This window comes from Oreochromis niloticus, linkage group LG6 (genome assembly GCF_001858045.2).
Source record: "Oreochromis niloticus isolate F11D_XX linkage group LG6, O_niloticus_UMD_NMBU, whole genome shotgun sequence".
Lineage (NCBI taxonomy): Eukaryota > Metazoa > Chordata > Actinopteri > Cichliformes > Cichlidae > Oreochromis > Oreochromis niloticus.
In genome coordinates this window covers 30,855,180-30,866,609 of record NC_031971.2, presented here as the reverse complement: position 1 = coordinate 30,866,609, position 11,430 = coordinate 30,855,180, and the positions used below count along the sequence as shown (strand labels likewise).

General features: G+C 37.0%; 1 protein-coding gene across 2 annotated transcripts; it reads left to right on the top strand.

Moving 5' to 3' along the window:
• The first annotated feature begins 5,932 nt into the window (after positions 1-5,932).
• Positions 5,933-8,713, top strand: LOC102082760 (tumor necrosis factor ligand superfamily member 14). 2 transcript variants are annotated; one of them, XM_005454816.4, is made up of 6 exons: positions 5,933-6,190; positions 6,510-6,724; positions 7,427-7,508; positions 7,754-7,801; positions 7,898-8,132; positions 8,271-8,713. In XM_005454816.4, the coding sequence occupies exons 2-6, from the start codon at positions 6,530-6,532 to the stop codon at positions 8,458-8,460; spliced, it is 750 nt and encodes a 249-aa protein (XP_005454873.1). In that variant the 5' UTR covers positions 5,933-6,190; positions 6,510-6,529; the 3' UTR covers positions 8,461-8,713. The 2 variants fall into 2 exon arrangements, with proteins under 2 accessions (XP_005454873.1, XP_013129726.1); XM_013274272.3 differs by having other exon boundaries at positions 6,478-6,724.
• The last annotated feature ends 2,717 nt before the right edge of the window (positions 8,714-11,430 follow it).

The following is an 11,430-nucleotide window of genomic DNA, read 5'->3' as shown; positions in this document are numbered from 1 at the left end:
TCATGACAACCCATATACTGACCCACTTTTACAGGCTACACAACCAATGTATGAATAAACCGACTTTAAAACACATCATCCTGTATGGGTAATAGCAACCATACTGTGCTTGTGGAGAAATATTATTTAAGGTACAAAAATATCCCTCATATAGTATACTGTGCAACAGAAGAGAAATATTTTCTCAAGGTGCCGACATGGATTAATGAAGTTGGAGTCGCCAACTGTAAGTGTAGAACATCCTCAACACATTTTCATTTGTTTTGCAATTTCTGAGTGAGATCATACTTCATAGCTAGCCTCAGAAGCTGGTGAATGTATCCAAAGAGACAACTGAGAGATACTTTTGCAAAGTCTGTCTTGCAAAGGTCAATGCAGTCCAGAGTTAGTGTCCTCTTCATGCTAGTTTCCATGGTTGTTGTGAATGCACTAAGCTACTATTAATGGAATAATAAAGATGATCTTGGGTATTCCCACAATGAGGTGTCAATGATGAATTGTTCACTACCAAACTGTGTGACTTCGTTTTACTCATAGATGTAAACGTGTTCTCAGTAGAATTCAGCTGAGGGGGCACAATGGTGTTTGTTTTTGACGGGCCTAGAGTCCACAGGCCTGTCCATAACATCACCACTGTACACACACCCAGGGAGCTAAATCACGATCAGTGTAACTTCCTTCTTACTGGCAAAGGCATCACCCCCAGTTTTCCTAACCACACTGAGCTAAGACGGTAAAGCGCCTGATCTTTGCTGTCGTAATTCCCAGTCTTTCTCATAAAAAGTGAGATATTAACACTGAGAAATATTGCTGAAATTGCATTTATTTTTCTGAAGAACTCTCAAGCTGTTCACTGCCTGTTCTGGATGGTTTATTAAATGCAAACACTTTCACATGTACTTTTACGATCACACAAAAAAGGAGGGATTTTTGCTTTTGTGGGTTTTTTTTTTTTATAGGTTATTATGCTATTGGTTTACTTATCTGGGCCACTGGACATTTAATTGGGCTGTATGTGGTCCATAAACTAAAAAGACTTTGACAATAGTAGTTCTAATGCCCAAATAAGATGGCAAATGTTTCATCAAAATATACTTACGATGGATAAAGTAAAAGTACTCATTATACAGAATGGAATCTATATCTATATTTACAGTACTGTAGCCTCCTATATCACAGAAATACCTCGTAAGCTACGAATACATTGAAAACTGTACTTTAGTGATGCATTTGAGTAAATGCACCTAATTATATCTCACCAGTAATTCTCATTATTTCATGTTTGTGACATATTAACAGTACAGTCCTCTAGTACTTTGGTGCCACCTCAGTGCTTTTTCCATTGCATGGTTTCAGTTGTTCATTTTTCTTTTTTTAATAAACGAATCAGTGAACACTATAAAATGAAAAACAAAACTGAAAATAGACTTTTATTTTTGACAGAAATTCTTCTCACATTTGAAGTCGTGAATTGTTTCGGGGTTTTTGGCTGGCTGCAGCTCTGGAGGTCTACGGAGGTCTATGATCAGTAAAGTACAACTCTATAAGAAGTCTATAATCTACTTACACACTTGTGAAAGTCTATAATGAGGAGACACCTTCATTAAAACATGGAGGGTTTACAACAACATACAAACCACTGGTTACGTTTAAGAAGAGATTTCCCAGATTAGAAATGACCAGTTAACATATTAAAGAGCCGAGACAGCCTAGACAAAAAACACTTTTGACACATTAACCAAGTTTGACATGTACCATAAAGATGGGAAGAGAAAGCTAGAGAAGGAAAGGAACAACTCATGATCCAAAGAATTCCATATGATCTGTCAAACAAGGAGGAGGCCATGTTATGATCAGGTCATTAGTGTTTATTGATAATGTGACTACTGATATAGCAAGATCGATTGTTACAGGTACACGGCTATACTTTTTGGACAAATTCAGTCAAATACTGCTAAACTGGTCAGACATCACTTCACAGTGCAAATGGATAATGACCCAAAGCAAAAGCAACCCAAAAGTTTCTAAAGGCAAGGAAATGAAATGAAAGTGAAAAGTCAGTGAATGAAAGTCAGTCACCTGATCTCCAGCCAGGAGAACATTCTTTTCATTTAGTGAATGGAAAACTGAACGCAGAAAGCCCCGCAAACATGCTGAAACGGAAGATATCTGTAGTAAAGGTCTGACAAAGCACTGACATGATATTTGGTGATGTCCAGAACTTCTAGAATAACTTCTAGACTTCTGGCAGACTGCAGTGTCTTAAAAATAATACATTAAATGTATGCCGTTGTACAGTGTTTTTGGTTTAGTTTTTTGTCAAACCCATTAACTTAGATAAAAGTGCGGATTTCAGTCGCATCTGGATTGTTTGATTTAAAATGTATGTAAGAGTTCTGTCCTTAACGTTTACATAACCTGAAAGGGAAAGTCTGCAGATTTATAATGTGTTTACAATTTCTGTCCTGCACCAAGGCAGACAGTTTTTTATGTGTACTAAATAGAGTGATTGTGTGAAACAGTGCTGTTACATTTGCAGACACAGTTTACCACTCTGCAGTCTGTATAATCAGCACATTTGGTTACAAGGAAAATGGGTAACTTCTGAAATAGGACACAAACTGTGACACCCCTTGACACATCTCTGTCTGTTGCCCTACTTTATGCTCTTTTAGTACCAACCACAGCCCAAACAAATGTTTTCCCTAGATATAGATACAAATTATTTTTACGCAAATAAACATCAAAGATGATTAAAGTAGGCAATGCACATAATGAACCATTACGAATGGAAATTACAAAAAAGAAATGGCTCATATTGAAATAAACGCATTCTTGTATTCATGTATTCTTGTTCAAAATATCCACTCCACATTTGTTGAACATATATCATTTGTTGATGTTAATTTCATTATTGTATTTTATTTTAATAAGTTCAGGATAATTAGTTACTGCCTTAACAAGTATGGTAGCACGTTCTATTGCAGCTCAGTAATAAAGTAGTAATATTAGGGTAACAAGGCAGAAACAAGAATGTAATAAAGTGGTAATTTCCACAATTTTACATTATTATTATTACATTATTAAGTTATTACCACTCAATTAGCAAAGTTATAACCAGTTAACATCCAAGTAATACCATGGTAGCAACAGTGGTTACAGATGTGTAATATTACACAGAAATATATGTCAATTTATTTAATCTATGAATATTAAGGGCCCACGGATTTGATTTCAAATATGTGTGTTAAAATCAACTGGTTTATGAAAGCATGGATCTATTAGGGAAGGCAAAAAGGAGGCAAAAAGTGGCAAAAGTTAGCAGGTGGCACCCCACTTCTTCTTTGTCTTTATCTGTGGATAAATACAAAGCAGTCCACTGAATTAAATCCACATTCTAGCTACTGCTGTAGAACTGCATGGTAAGTAAAACCTTTATTTTTTTTCCTTAAGGTATATTTAGGGCTGTGTCTCTTGTAGTTACTAACTTAAACCACATACTATTAGCTTTCACTACTGATAGAGTAGCTAAAAGTAGCTTAGCAGCTAACTTTAGCTGAGTAGCTAATATTAATTAAAGCTGAACCACATTAAAGTAAAAACAAAAGGTTGCATAAAAGTAAGGTTGTCGTGAAATAAGCTGGCAATTATTATTGTAAATATGAATAGAGAACTAGATGTGGTTAGTTATATGTTCAGATAATACCGATATAATGTCGCTAATGTTATTAAGAGTATTCATTCAAAAATGAAGTTGACTAAACACTGTAAAAAAAAACCCAAATGCCATTAAAAGCATGTCCAGTTCAAACAAGCAAAAACCCTTTCACTGAGTATTTTCTTGGAGATTATTACACAGCTTTAATAACAGGCTCTAGATCCCCCCGCACCCCCAAATGATTGATACTCCAGTTCTATTGTTTTAGGGATTCTATAACATGGTAGATTTTCACTGATACTGCTTGGGTGAACACAGTTACAGAGATTTTCATTTCATTTTCGCATCTCATTTACTTAAAAGTAAATGCAAGTATTGCAGTTACACTCAGAGTCATACCGAACTGACATTTTCCTCAAACTAAATGCTTCCTCTTCAGTGTCTGCACTCCCTGACATTTCGTTTCCTGACCCGTTTTCTTTCATTGCACTGTGCTGCTCTTGATAATTTCCTTGCATCTCATCTCAAGAGCCATAAAGTTACAGTTACAGTACATTCAATACATTATTCATTGACTAGCATTTTATGTATTGTTACAGTATTAAGTTATACTTTACTTGTTAGTGTGAGGGCTAATTGACCTATTAATTTCTTAGTAATACAGATTTATTGAAATTTATTTCAATGAAAGTTATTTGGATTGTGTGTATTTTTAACCAGGAATTCCCTGCCTACATGGGGATTGTACATGCTGGGTTTGTGTAAATCACAAAGTTCTGCCTTCACTTTCTCTCCCACTTTCTAACTTCATAGCTATGTGTGTGAATGTATCAGTAGGTTTCCTACAGTAGGTTTTATTTCTCTTAATGTGTCTAAAACTAGTCAACTTTATACTCTCTCTGAAATTAAAGAAGTTCCCTTAGTCTTGCTTTTTTGCTTGTCTTAGCACTTTTACTGTAACTCACCACTGGGTCTGTCAGAGTCTGTTCATTTTGACATTCATGTTGGACTCAGTATGCAACGACCACAACAACTACAGTCAGGCCTTCCTTGGCAGCAGATTTGTCTCTGCCCTCCTTGCAACTTGCAAGTGCCCTGTGCACACACTGCATGTCTCTGTTTGTGTGTCTAAATGTATGTGTCTGAAGTAGTAATTTATAGTGTGCGAGTAGCAAATCAGTAAGTGTGTGTGTGAAGTTTCACCATATGGAGTATGTCACGTCAAACTTCCCCCTCCTACAGCAGAAAACAGATTGTAGAAATACTGGTTTCAGGTTATGATAAAGAGGATACCAAAAGGAGCATTTCTTCATAACATTAGACACAGTGCTTAAGCAGCAGAGAGAAAAAGAAAGCATTCAGTATCACAATTCAAAACGAAGATTGCATTATGAAACAGGAAATGCGAAAGAACAACAAAAAAAAAGAACGATAACCAACATAGACTGTCTGCATTTCTGTACTCCTACTTAGCTGTCCACGTTTACATGAAGATGAATCACACTTTCAGGATGTTAGATAATAAAAGTAAATACATTTTAAAAATGACATGTCACTAAAACATTTTTTCAAAGGAAAAAAGTGATGACTGCATCAACACTACTTACAAAAGTGAGGAAAATATGTCTCGTGGTCTCATTTTTTCCAAACTTCTGCAAACCATCAAGTTCAATCACTGCAAGCTGTTGCTTGTTGAAAAAAAAGAAAAGAGAAAGAAACACCGCAAGTTCCTTAAAACGAAAATAAAAGCATGTTACTTAATCCACCTGAGACACCCAGAATACTGAAAGAAATTTTGTGTGTGAAAGGGGGCTTTAATGTATGATTAACACTCACAATGTGGGTGATAGTGCAACACTGTGGTGGGAGTGCTGGGTAGCGGTCAAGAGTGCGGATGTGTGTTACAGCTTGTTACCCCTGCTCATCTGGTTTTGCTGTACTTAGTTTAACATCACACTGCGTACTTGTTTAGTTTTAGAAATGCTAGAAATGTGCACAGCTAGATTAAGCAACTTTCTTAGAAACTGATAAAAAAAAATCTAAACAACTTAAAACCAACAATGACTGTTCAATAAAACATCAAGAACAGTGAGGCAGAAACTAAACAGTAAGAAAAGGAAGTGTCAGCTGTGATGATAACTATATTCAGCAGTTGTAGGGAGTGCCCCACACACACGCACACTACTCACTCTCTCACTCTTTGTCTCTGTGTCTTTGCTCCTTCCCCGTGTCATCTTCATTTCCTCCTTATATGAGCTGAAAAGCAATATTTGTGATAGTTGACAGCAGGCAAGCGAACACAAGAGGTTGGACTGAGTGCCAATATCTGCGCCGAGAGAAAATATCTAGAGAGGGGAAAAAAATTAATAAATGAGTCAGTAGCGTAGTTCAGAGAATGTTGTTAGGTCTATATTTTTGAAAAGCGTTAAGAATACATTTGCTATTAAATATCCCAAACGAGCTTCAGAGGACTGTTTAGAGACCGTGCTGCTGGATGGTTGGCTGAGCGGTGGAGGAACATTTAAATCCAAGGTAATTTCCCTTTCCCTTAAAAGAGTTTTGTTTTTATTATTTTTTCATTTGATTGACAAGCTGTCTTTCACTGTGCTGTTCAAGTAGTCAGGATATGAAGAAATCACATTGTTTTCAGAAACTGCTTACATCATGGCTGCTTAATCTAAATAGACCGTAAAATAACTGATTTGTTTATGTGTAGATTGTTGCTTTGTCACACATTCTTTTTTTAAATATTTCCTGTCTGATCTTCCCTTTTTCCCCCTGTTTCTTTACACTCTACTGTACAACTTTTTTTCCTTCAGTATCTCCTTTGACCTTTACTCTCACATCTTAGGTTGTCTCTAATCTGGTGGGATGTCAGAGGGCGGCGTGGGTGCCTGCCCCCAGGTATTTGTGGTGGACAGTCAGGCCAGCTACCTTAAAATGCCCCCTGAAAGGAAACCAAGGGGGAGTCAGCTCCAAAAGCTTCTTCTCTTGCTGGTGGGACTGGCCATGTTGGGAATAATCGTCGAGGGATTTTTAATCTACAGACTTTTCCAAAAGACCGAGGTGAGCCTGAAGTCTGTCTGTGATTGCGTACATGTGTGCTGTAAGAGAGAAGAGAGAAGTGTCAGTGCTTGGACTGACTGGAAATTCCTTCTCTTTAGAATTTCCCTGTTTGCCTCTACGTCATATTGAGACATGTCATTGCAGAGCTAAATGCGTTTCGGTGTGGGTCTTCGTTTGCTCTTTAAGTTATAGGTCGATAGTGACACGTTTTTCAGCTGGACTCTTTCTCTAGTTGTACTTCCCTTTCTTTTGTATCTCAAGCACAAAGCCGCAACATTAACTTCACTTTTTTAAAGACAGTTTCATAATGCTGTTTATTATACACCTGCCTCTCACGTGTTATGCCCTCTGTTTGTGTATAATATGAACTGCACTTAAAAATCAAACCTAAGATCTCAGGTTTTATTGAAAAAATTATTGTTATATTTAGGTTACTATTGAAAAAATTATCGGAGTATGAGGTTGCATACAATAACTAATCTAATGTGTAAAACATTACTTGTATATATATATATATATATATATATATCATGTATTTGCAGACTTTACATTTAGTGTGCATGTGTTTTTCCATACATCTCTAAAGGACACCTTCCCTTCTTGCATGAAGTTTCTACATTTTGACAAACACAGAGATTTTATTACTCACTGACTTTTTCACTCAGTATTTATTGTGTTGTATTTATCTTTCCTTCCCTGTAGGAATTTTCCCTTTTTAACCATGAGCATGACCTTAAGAACCGGTCAAACCCCAAGCCAGAAGGTCTGATGGGACAAATGAGAGGTATTGAGATGCCCGTTCTTAACATGATTCATTGATAATTCATGATCTGCATAGAAGACTCTCTGTGAAGGGAAGCCAGAACAATTAAATCATCATATAATTTAGACCATTAGACTGCATAACACGTTGAAATTTTGTATTGTTTTTCCCCACAACTTCATCTTAAGAATTTTATGTGTATATTTAAACATGGTTTTTTACACTGGTTGATTAATTAGTTGATCTACCCTTGCTTTCTTGAACAGATGGGAAGATGAGTGGAGATGAGAGGAGACCCTTTGCTCACCTGCTGGGTAAGAGCCTCCCTCATCACTCAAACCTGAACACTGCATATGAGCTCTTCAGATAAATTATGGTCCAAGCAACTGCTTTCTCTCTCTTTATCCAAGGCTCCAATAGTCCTACGGGGGAGAACGATGTAGTGCAATGGGCAAAAGAGGGTGAGGCCGTCACCCAAGACATGAAGTATAAAGAAGGCCGGCTGATAGTAGAAAAGGAGGGTTACTACTACATCTACTCCAAAGTGATTATCAATGCAGTAGAAGAGTGTTCACTTAGCCAGCACAAAGTCATGAAGAAGACCAAAGCCTATGATAAGCCTATAGAACTTATGCAATCAAAAAGGTACTCTTTCTTTCCTTTCTTTCTTTCCTTCCTCTCTCCCGTTGTTACTGGTGTGCTTATTTGTCTGTTGCCTGTCTGTAATTTTTATGTTTGTGCTGAGTTGATTTAAATGTGACACCTGTCATATTTTTCTTCTAGTATTCATTGCTCAACCTCAAAACCTCATTCGAAGCCTCCAGAAACTTCAGAAGATTTGTGGAACAGTTACCTGGCTGGGATTTTCCAGCTGCAAGTTGGAGATGAAATTTATGTGACACTGAAGAATATAACAAAGATTCGTCCAGGGTCTAGTCTTAACTTCATGGGGGCCTTTATGGTATCTCCTTAGAGACATGTGTGTGCCAGTTTATCTTATTCTATTTACTCAATGTTAATTTTACACCATCTGTTTGGATTATTTCTATGTATAATATATGCACAAAATAGATAATATATGCTGTACCTGGTGTATGTATTTGGATCACCAATGAAGAAATAACATTCTGTTGTTTTATAAAAAAGTATCTGATATTCAGGTTATATAATGCTATTTTTGCAATGTGGTTTCTTGTTTAAAATAAATAATGTTTTTTTTCATCAAACAAATTGCAAAGCAGTATCATATCCTGATTATGACACACAACAAGAACAATGAAAAAGAAGGTTTCTTATAAGTGAAAGAATGAGATGCGGCGGATTTTGTTTCTTGTTCACATATAAAACTGTGTGAAACACGCATTAAATCATTTGGAAACAGCCTGGATACCTTAAACACACTGTGATGAACCACAGACAACCCACATTACATAGCTGCATATTGAGAGATGCAACAAACACAAATGTCTGCAAGGCACTATATGTGTGTGTGAAGTGCAGGATGTGGTTGAGTAAGGATGCAGTGAGGAGAAAATGGGGAGGGAGTGGAGGTTGGGGGGGGAGTATCGAGATGCTGGGTCTAGTGTTCCTGACTCAGCTACTTTCACACTTTAGGGGAAAGTTTCAGATCACTGAAGCAGTTTCAAGTGGAAAGAAGTAAACCATATAGATCTACATATAAGTCAATGAGGGTTCATTAGCCACAAAAGGCTTCTTCCATGGAAGTAGAGTGGAAAAACAGAAAAATGAAAGTGTGTGATGTGGAGTGAGAATAAAAGTAAAGCACATGGACTAGTAAAGACAGGTGCAGAGACAGGTAACTAAATCACCACTAAGACGGAGACATAAGTAAGTGGAAAGACTGACCTCAGATACCTTTGAAATATTTGGGTCATTTCCTGCCACAAGACACAGATAAGCATCTGTGCAGAGAGGAACAGGCTCAAACCAAGATAGTCTTTGCAAACCTGAAAGCAATGGTTGTAAAGACATATCATGTTGCTGATGTTTATTACTTGCAGCAGTGCAAGGTGTCCATTGTCGGTTTATGTTAGTGCTTTATTTTACATAGATTTCTTGGGTTTTACACCAATGTTTTACATTCTATTTCACTCTCTTTTTTCTCTACATTTCTTCAACTTCAACTACATTTTAGAAGCAAGCATGGCACATTTTGCTTCATTCTACTAACCTGACTAATTTTCTTGTGAACATCATGAGCTTTCAAACACGACATGTATTCAGGTCATAAAATCTGATGCATTCCTCCTCAACAGTAACAGGATGCATTGATAAAAGGCTGCTTGCACCTTAATGCTTCAGTAGTAACAAACTGTATGACATGATAAATGTCCTCTGAAAAGGGAATAAGTTGTTTCACTTGTAGTAAAAGTCTTGTGTTTCATGCACATGCACATTCACATGCACATTCACAATGCAATACGTTTCAAAGGCTGCACATTCACAGATCTGGTGGTAAGAGGCCCAAAAAGGCAGAGATGTGCAAACAGGGACACTGACATACATGAGTCCTGAAAAGCAGCTGCAGCCATACACAATGCAAGGTTTAAAATGAAGAAAGAAAGAAGCTTGACTAGAGTTTTGTGTATCTTCCCCTCAGCGAAAGCACTTTTAAAACTCTATTGTCGACTTGTCTCTCGTAAGCAAGCAAAGGGTATGTTTACATCATGCATCAACTGTATGTAATCTTACAGCTAATCTTGTTTAATGCATATCCTAACAGGTCAAATGTTTGACAAGAATTTTGATGGAGTACTTTTAAGTCAGTAAAATCAGATTTATTATCCATGTTTGTTGCCAAAAATATTGTCAGTTCCGTTGTTTGGAATTTATTGTAAATTTGGTTTTTTTGTTCATTTTTAAGGTGAAAAAAGGTCACTTTCTCTTTCAGCTTGCAGGTACATGTTGGTATGTGTTTTCACTGGCAGGAGCTGCCATGTTTTGAGGAGTGTGTGGGTGTTGTGGCACAAGGAGTGACTGACAAAGCATATGAAATTGCACTGTTGCATATGTGTAGGGAAACCAGCACTTAATCATAAAGGTATAAGGGCAATTTGATGTGCTGCAACAGAGCTACTAAAAACCATTCAGCGTGCAAACGTTTCACGAGTTTCTATGTGCGGTGACGGTTATAGTTGGCTAAGAAAGTTGCAAAGAAGTGGTTTACTTTTCAAAATCTGTGTCTTTTATTTACCATGCTACTGTCCTATCTAACTTGATCTGAATTTAGATAGAACTGAAGTTTATTTGACTGGCTATTGACTATTTGACTGCACTATGACATAAGGAAAGTCATTGAGGAAACAACATGAAGTCAAAAAAGGTAAACTACGCAGTAACTTTTTCCCTTTTGTTTTCAGATTTTGCTCAAAGATAAACAAATAAAAACTTATTTGAAGTAAAGACATTTGTTCTATAGTAAAAAAAGAAGAAGAAGAAGAAGAAGCAGAAGAAGAAGAAGAAAACTATAAAACTACCACAACAACCTGGGACATGTATTGCAAACCAAGTTTATCATACCGAAGATTTCTTTTCATTATGTCTTCAAGAAGTCTAACAGCTGCTAGCACACTAGGTATATATTGGTACATATAGCACAACTCACCAAGGATGGAAACTCCCAAAAAACAGTAATTGTTATAGAAGAAAGAGCGATTAAACAACTTTATGGCCTCTTCCCCTAACCTTTACAGTTTGTAGAAACACATTACGAGGAGGTTTCTTAACAGAAAGTTTGCGACGCCGCATTTGCCAGCTTGTAGTTCAGGAAAGACAGGAGTCAAAGAGTTGGCCAATCAGGTTCACCAGGGTTTTTGACTGGTTGGAGGAAGCTGTACCAAAGGTGGAACACCTGCCACTACCTAGTCACCTATTAAGGGTGCAGTGCTGGTAAGTGGTGACTTCTCATGTCCAAAGACACTAC